The following is an 8,684-nucleotide window of genomic DNA, read 5'->3' as shown; positions in this document are numbered from 1 at the left end:
TCAGACTCGCTACGAGTAAACTTGTGATCAATCATGAATTTCTCAAATTTAAGATACCACTACCAGGGGGCTTGCTTAAGCCCATACAAACTGTGTTTCAATCTGCAATAGAGATGTTCCTGCCTCTTTTTAATGAACCCTTCCGGCTGATGTATAAATAGTTCCTCATCAAGATCGTCATGGAGAAATGTTGTCTTCACATCCAGCTGTTCAAGTTCAAGATCACAGGCTGCAACTAAGCCCAATACTGCGTGGATGGTAGTCATTTTAACTACTGGCGAGAAAATTTCTTTGAAGTTGAGGTCTTGCTGCTAAGCATATCCCTTTACAACTAGTCTTGCTCGAAATCTTTTGTGACCATTGGCTTCATCTTTTAGTTTATACACCCACTTATTTCTTAATGCCTTTCTGTCAGGCAGAAGTGGCACCAAATCCCACGTCCGATTTCCCACCAGTGTGTCCATTTCTTCGCACATTGCAGCATGCCAGTTATCACGATCTGCAATTTTACAAGCATCTTTGTATGTTGCAGGCTCTGTTTGATCAGATTTGAGCAAATTAGGTTCAGGTTCTTCACAAAATAGTAAATCATAATCGGAGAACTTTATAGGAGGTCACCTCTGTCTGGTTGATTTCCTCAATTGACTCTCTGTTTCAATAGTAGAGTCATTCAATTTTTGTAATCCCTGTTTATGCAAACTCATATCTCTCCCATTGCCTCTGTTTATGCTCCCTGTAATGACTCTATTTTTGTGTCTGGTAATGTCTCTATCTACAGGATAATCAAAAACTTGTGGATTTTTATCCATGTTGAATGCAAGCACGTCACGGGAAGAGGAACCCATAGTAATATTTTGCACTACCTGCATTCTGCATGTGAGTGAGGAGTTGGGTGTCACGATAGCATCTTCCACGGCCTGGGGTGGTCAGGAGTGCAGGGAGTGGGGAGTTGTGGTGGCATCCTCCACAGGCTGCGTGGGAGGGTGACTCCATGGTGGGACTGCGGAGGTGGAGCCTGCAGGGACCCCATGGAGTAGACTGCAGGGAGCTTGTGCGGAGGGGCAGGAAGTTGTAGGGAGCTCGCGAGAAGAACTGTAGGCTGTGGGGTGTGGGGAAGGAGGTAGGTGTGCTACGTGTGAAGACTACGCAAGATGCCATGGGGAAAATAAATCACAACGTGTAGAATGCAGTGGATAGGGTGGTTTATGTTGTGCAGTAATCGGTGGAATTGCAGATCACTGTGGTTCCTCCATATTTCTTGCGACGTCAGTGCTATTTTGGGGAGGATTTTCTCTATTCTGCAGACCCCCAATTTCATAATTGAACGAAGACCATTCATTATTGGCACTTACTTCTTCATTCTCAGTCTGAGAATTATATTCAACTGAGGTAGACGTCATAGGAGCTCCTATTGAATGAGAGACTGGAGGCAGAGCACTGGTAGTCAAATTATGAAATAGAGACATAGGGACATATTCCATCTCTGATTTATTTGAATCTTGTAGTGTGGGAAAGGAGGTTTCATGGAAAATTACATCCTTGTTGTGAATGATCTTTTTGTGAACTAGATCCCACAATCTGAAACCAAATTGCTCTTCGCCATACCCAACAAAAATACATTTCAATGACTTTGGATCCAATTTGGTTTGCTTCTCCTTGGGTATATGCGAGAAGGCTTTGCATCCAAATACATGAAGATGTGAGTAAGAAATCCTCTTCCCTTGCCATTCCTCTTCCAGAATACTGAAATCCAATTTAGATGAGGGACTTCAGTTAATCAAATACACTGCTATGTTACACGCTTCTACCCAAAATTCCTTGCCTAAACTTGCATTAGACAACATACATCGTGCCTTTTTAAGAATTATTCTATTCATCCTCTTAGCTGCACCATTTTCTTGAGGAGTGAAAGGAACAACCTTGATTCTTCTAATCCCATTATCAACACAAAAATCATCAAATTCACGTGAACAAAATTCCCCACCGTTATCGGTTTGTAAGCATTTAATCTTATACCCAATTTGATTTTCAACTGAAGCCTTGAAAATTTTAAATTTTGAAAAGACTTCAGATTTCCTAGAAAGCATATAAACCCATACTTTTCTTGTACAATCATCAAGAAAGGTTACAAAATAGTTAGCTCCTCCAATGGAGGTTACCTCGGTAGGCCCAAAAACATCCGAGTATACAAGCTCTAGCGGTGTTGTCTTTGTGTCACGCCCACCTTTCAAAAAACTGACTCTCTTTTGTTTTCCATAAAGGCAATGTTCACAAAAGGCTAAGTCAACAAGTTTGAGGCTTGGTAGCTGATTTCTTGTATGCATAACATGGAGTCCTTTCTTGCTAATGTGTACAAGTCTTTGATGCCAAAGATCTGCTTTACTGTCCTCAATCACCATTTCAACTCCCACTTCACCATGAGTCTTAAATATGTATAGACTTCCCACTTTATTACCATTTTCAATCAGCATGGTACCATTAGTTACCTTCCATGTATCCGGGAGGAAATTTACATTTAGACCTTGATCAAAGAGCTATCCAATGAATATTAAATTCTGCTTCAATTTTGGGACATGGCGAACATCTTTGAGCAGCCATGTTTTACCACCTTCTAATGGCATTCTAATGGTAGCAAGACATCCCCTTTGCCTGTAATTTCACAAGCTTTGTTATCTCCTAAGAAAACATTGCCAAAATGACCTTCATGGTAGTTAATGAATGCTTCAAGACATGAGGTAGCATGATAGGAGGCACCGGAATCAAGCACCCATGAATCTGAAGTAGTGTTGGTTGTTGAAAGGATTAATACACTATCATTTTTATCATAGACTATATTTGCTTCGCTGTCCCGCACCCTCTCTTGTTCCCTTTTGAAGTTTCTACAATCCTTCTTCACATGACCAAATTTGCCACAAAACCAACATTCACCATTTTTGTTTCTAGACTTCGATCTATTTGCTGATTTCGAACATCTATGGTAATTATTTCTGCCTCTATTATGACTTCTACCTCTATTTTCGGTGTTGACCACCATTAAGGCTTCACCGGATGAAGGTTCATCATTCTTTCTTCTCAAATCCTCGTTGAGAAGAGTAGCTGCTACATCATTAAAAACCAACTTATTTTTACTGGATATAGATGTGCTAACTGTTGTTACAATGCCATCCCAGTTGCTTGGAAAAGAACATAATAACAGAACAAACTTGTTTTCATCATCTTGTGTCATCCCCACCGAAGTCTCTTGACTAATCAATGTATTGAATTTATTGATGTGGTTTGTTGTAGCACAACCTTCCTTCATTTTCAGTTTGTACAATCGCTTCATAATAAAAACTTTATTTGTAGTCGATGCCATTTCATACATGGCTGTGAGTCTATCCCATACATCTTTTGTTGTTGCATCACCTGTGACATTGAAGAAAACATTATTGGACAACGAGAGAAAAATTGTCGCTCTCACCTTCTTGTCCAATTTTTCCCATTCTTCCTCAGCCATCCCAGTTGGTTTCTTTGCTTTCCCTTCAAGCGCAAGTGAAAGGTCTTGCTTTATCAGCAAAGACTCCATCTGCACCTTCCATAACCCAAAGCTTTGACCTGAGAACTTCTCTACCTTCAATTCTTCCATGATTCTGGAATTTCAACCACCAAAATCTAAACAATGATCTAACCTCAATCTGATACCAATTGTTAGGATGAAGAAACAAATTTAAACATCAGATAAACAAAATTAAAAACACACAACACAGACAATGAGACACACAGATTTATCGTGGTTCAGCAATTGCCTACATCCACACTTGAAGTAGGGGAATCAATCTATTAATCACCAATCTGGTTTACACATATACACAACTGCAATCGGCTCTACAAAATTAACCTCTACAAATGAATTACAATCAGCTCTTAAAGAGCTTGCAAGGAGAAGTCGAATAGCCAAGAGCTTTGGTGGCAAAAAGGAAGGAGTCCGTTGGACTTCACTTCCAACATTTTCTTCATCTTCCACTTCCATGTCGCATCTACCTTTTTCTCTCAACCTCTTTTCCAACTCCCCACTTTCTATGAGTTTGAAGGCCCAGTCAGGAAAATACAATTGACTTGAACGACTCACCTACACGTCAATGTTCTTCCTCCTTCCGGCTATCTCCAGCAATACCATTCCAAAACTATAAACATCTGATTTGTTCATTACAGATCCCAAATTTCTATTCCACACATCTGGTGCAACATATCTCGGCGTCCCTCTCGTTACCATGATTGATATGTGGTCATCTTCCTTCCTATACAGTTTAGCAAGACCAAAATTAGCTACATTGGGTGTGAAATCTGTGTCTAGTAAAATATTGTGAGGCTTAATGTCAAAATGAATGATATGCCTCTAACAATCTTGGTGCAAATACGCAATTCCATGAGCTGTGCCTAAAGCAATTGAATACAGTTGATTCGAATTGAGCGTTTGTTTCTATTCATTTCCTTGAAACAGAAACTTCTCCAGGCATCCATTGGCCATGTACTTGTTGCCCCTTAGTTGTCCTTGATGACAAAAAGGGTGTCATTATGAGGCACACCACTGTATAGTGCAAGTTTGACATGGCATATATTTTCACTTAACGCCTAGTGCTTATGGTTTTTATTATGTTATTTGTTGATTATAAAGTGCTTAAGTATTTATTTTTAAGCACTAAGAAAAGTACTATCGGCATATGTTTATTGACGTTTTATGGTGCATGCCATTAGCTTGTCGACATGTTGAAAGTGCTAATCAAGCACTAGCCGACTGCCCATCTGGCAAAACAGTGAAATGAAATATGATTTGACATCCATTGTGATTTGAGGATACATGATTAATGATTTGTTTTGACAACTCTTGTCATTGGTTATCGGAATAAAAATAGTTCAAGCTTCCATGTTGACTGGGTAAGTTATGATGATGTGGCAATTATTTTGGTCTATTGACCTTGCGGATTTCAAATCATCTTTAATTGTTATTTGGGATGACTTGTATCGAGTTAGGTCAAAGTAAAAAGAAAATGAAAGTATTGTTTTTTCAAACCTAATGTGATACTGCCGCCATGGATGAGATGAAAGTAGTTACAGTGGCTTGTTTAATTGGTTTCTTGATGTGGGTTTTGAATATGTGAAGCTACAGCCATAGATGACACAAATGGTGGACTTTTTGGCTGAATATATGGGGATCTCATTCAGTTTTTCATAGATTCTTGTCTGTAGGTTAAGATGTCTTCATCTCCAGGTATTATCGTTTCACCATTTCAGTTTTTACAATAAATAGAAGTGTTTGTGATAAACGGTTACTCAAAGGTTTGGTTTCATTTTTGCAAATCTGAAAATCCATAGTATTGATTATTCATATGAACTGGGTTTGTTATTTCATTTTTCTCTGCTCATGCAAAAGGTTACTTCTTAAAAAAAGAATATGGGTTGTTCTATGTTACAAAGGCATGGCCTATTCTATTTATTGTTGTCACGAATAAACTATGTTAAATTTTTTGGTTATCAAAATCAGAAGGAATAATGTCATATGCAGTTTCCTTCTATTAGAACAAAAAAAAAGTTATTTTTAGTTTTTTTTTTAAGAACAAACTCGAGTTAGGGTTTGGTAATCCTATATTCAAGGGTTACATGTTGAAGATAAGATGACAAATAGACTGGCTATTTATATAGGAAAAGTTTTCTTGATGGGCAACAGATATATGAGACACACATATATAAAAGAGATATATTTTTCGATCTAAGAACATAATATAGATTATCTGTCAGAGGTTTTTGATTGAAAAGTTATTGAAATGAGGTGTGTATTATCCCTCTCTGCTATAAACTAGAGATTGAGTTTACTCTCTCTAAATGTGATTGTTAAAAAACTGTAACTCTCTGTTTGTTAACACAGAGATATGAAGGATATATTGAAATACTCTTTGTAGTTGGAATCATGATATTTACTGCTTCATTATACTTGTTCCAACCAGTGATAATCTTGTGATTGCAATCCTGAAATTACAAGGTTACCATTGATTGTAACTTGAGTAGACACTTTGCATTGTAAGAAGCATAGGGGTTGGTGCTCCTTGAAGTATTAAGACTTCTAAATTCAGTGTATTGAGTTGGTGCTCTATGAATTAATAAAAGATAATCTTAACGAGTGGTTTCTCTACCCAAAAAGAATTTTCCACTCATAAAAATCTATGTGTCTTGTGTTTCATGTTATTCATTGTCTCATTAGATTGCTCTGATATCTTTTTATTAATCTGCCTTATTAATGTCATCTTGGTCAAGAGCTTGTCATGTTGACTGTTTTTATTCAAGGCTTAAAGTTGTTCTGATTTATATATATGTCTATTTTGCACTGTGTTGTTCCATTTTGTCAGAAAGTCTGAGTTTCAAAGGCATATAGAAATTATTCAATAATGTTCATATTGAATGGTTAAATTCATATGCTTTTATAGATCATATCTAGTGTGTAAAGTGTTTAATTTTGCTGACTCAAAATTTCTGTTGACTCTGATTCACCCTCTCCCAGAGTCAGTCCACTTCCAACAATACTCATATACAAGTGCACTTCTGAATTCGTCAAAACAATAACCCATGAGGAGAACCAAATGAACGTGATGAATAGTTCCTAGAGTTGCAACCTCAGTTCATGCACCTCATTCATGAACTGGTTCTCACTCTGTCTGGATTGATCAACAAGTTTAACGGCCACCAAAGAACCGCTAGAGAGCTTTCCTTTATAAACCACACCGAATCCCCCTTCTCCAAGTTTATCTGCAAAGTTGTTGGTTATCTTGTTTAGCTGAGAGAATGAATATTTGGTCGGCATTTGATGAATATAACTCTGGAGGAAATTCTCCACTTTGCTAATAGGCCTTGAATTCTCCACTTTCCTAATAGACCCTAATTTCATAGGTTTCATTGCAATAGAATTTTGGGTCCCTTTAAAGAATGATGACATCTTTCGATAAACAACTATAAGAATTCGTGCTACCATTATTATAATAGCACATGCCTCAATAGCTATTCCTGGAATTCATTCGCAAGAATATACATTAGTGACTCCACTACAAGAAAATTAGAAGATTTTAAAACTCACACAAAAAGATTCCTTAGTCTTTACCTACTATAGTTTTGCCTGTCATAGTTGCAAAAAGTATTAACTGAGGTCCGTGCATAGCGAACAAGGAATGAAAAGGGTATTGAGAATGAAGGTATACAGGAGATTAAAACAAGACATTGGGTGATACATAGGTGATTGTATTGAAGTAAAGAGGGAAAGGATTGCATTGATCCGAATTATGGATTCAGATGACAACACCTAAGTGAGAACCTACGGTATTGTAAATTCTAATACAAGAACCATAAATCATAGAATTGAAGCAAGCCAAAAAGTAATCTATTTCATTCGAAAACCCAACATATAGAAGTAGACCAGAACTTACTAAGAAACCTACTGTCTCTATCTGAGATAATGGTATTTGGCAGACCAAAATGAACCCAAATGTATTCAAAGAATAGTTTTGCAGTGTCCTTTGCAGAAATGGTTTTTTTACATGCCACTATTACTACCATTTTCGAGAACCTATCTACCACAACATACACACAATCATGGCCTCTTTTGGTGGTAGGAAGACCAGACATAAAGTCCATAGAAACTAAGTGCCAAGGTTTTTCAGGAACAGAAAATGGTGAGTACAGCCCAAGTTTACGATTGACAAGCTTAGCAATAGCACATGCGGTACAGGCTTGAATATATGAAATAATATCATTCCATAATTTTGGCCAATAGAAATACTTCTGGAGTATAGCAGTAGTCTTACCTATACCAAAGTGACTAGCAACCTTACTATAGTGAGCTTTCCATATCAACTTTTTGCATTCTGCATTGGGCACATAGATTTGGCCAAGGTGACAAAGCATTCCATCCTGCAAATAGAAATCATTCACTTGCTGTCCCTTCACTAATTGATTATAAACATCTTCAAATTCAACATTGTTCTCATACAAGCAAGCCCAGGCTTCAGTTTGATGACCACATGAGTTCAAGACCATACTTATGATTGCAATTGGAGGCCTGCTCAAATAGTCTGCTTCTTTGTTAGTACTTTCCTTCTTGTGGCGAATATTGAGGTGAAATTGTTGAAGATATGTTGACCATCATTGATGTCGATCATTCTGCAACTTTCCTTGTGTTTGCAAAAATTGAAGGGGTTTGTGATCTGTGTGGATGACAGTCTCCTTACCCAGAATGTAATGTTTCCACTGCTTACAGGCTTGAACAATAGCATATAGTTCCTTGTCGTAAGTAGCATATCGACACACTATATTAGAAAAGGTCTGACTGTGATATGCAACTGGATGACCATGCTACATGAGGACTGACCCTAGAGCATATTTTGATGCATATGTTTATATTTCAAATGACTGTTGTAGGTCAGGAAGAGATAAAACTGGTGCAGAACATAACCTTCATTTTAGCCCCTCGAATGCTTCTTGTTGAGAACTTGTCCATTTAAACTTTGCTTGTGTCCCCCCCCTCAATGACTGATTTAGAGGCCAAGACAGATGGGAAAATCTCAACACAAATCTGCGATAAAAGTTTGCCAACCCAAGGAAACTTCGTAACTCTATGAGATTTCTAGGAGATGGCCAGTCCTTAATCACCTGTATCTTCTCTA

The 8,684-nt window shown here is 37.7% G+C and overlaps 1 protein-coding gene across 1 annotated transcript; it reads right to left on the bottom strand.

The window, feature by feature from the left end:
- Positions 1-1,235: 1,235 nt before the first annotated feature.
- LOC131859457 (rust resistance kinase Lr10-like) lies at positions 1,236-7,000 on the bottom strand. The gene is made up of 4 exons (XM_059213216.1): positions 6,659-7,000; positions 4,398-4,459; positions 4,113-4,277; positions 1,236-1,437 (listed from the first exon to the last, which is right to left on the bottom strand). Exons 1-4 carry the CDS (start codon positions 6,998-7,000, stop codon positions 1,236-1,238), a joined length of 771 nt encoding a protein of 256 aa, XP_059069199.1.
- Between the last annotated feature and the right edge of the window lie 1,684 nt (positions 7,001-8,684).

This window comes from Cryptomeria japonica, chromosome 2, assembly GCF_030272615.1.
Source record: "Cryptomeria japonica chromosome 2, Sugi_1.0, whole genome shotgun sequence".
Classification (NCBI taxonomy): Eukaryota; Viridiplantae; Streptophyta; class Pinopsida; order Cupressales; family Cupressaceae; genus Cryptomeria; species Cryptomeria japonica.
The sequence above is the reverse complement of the archived record's forward strand: the minus strand, read 5'-3'. Positions and strand labels throughout refer to the sequence as shown.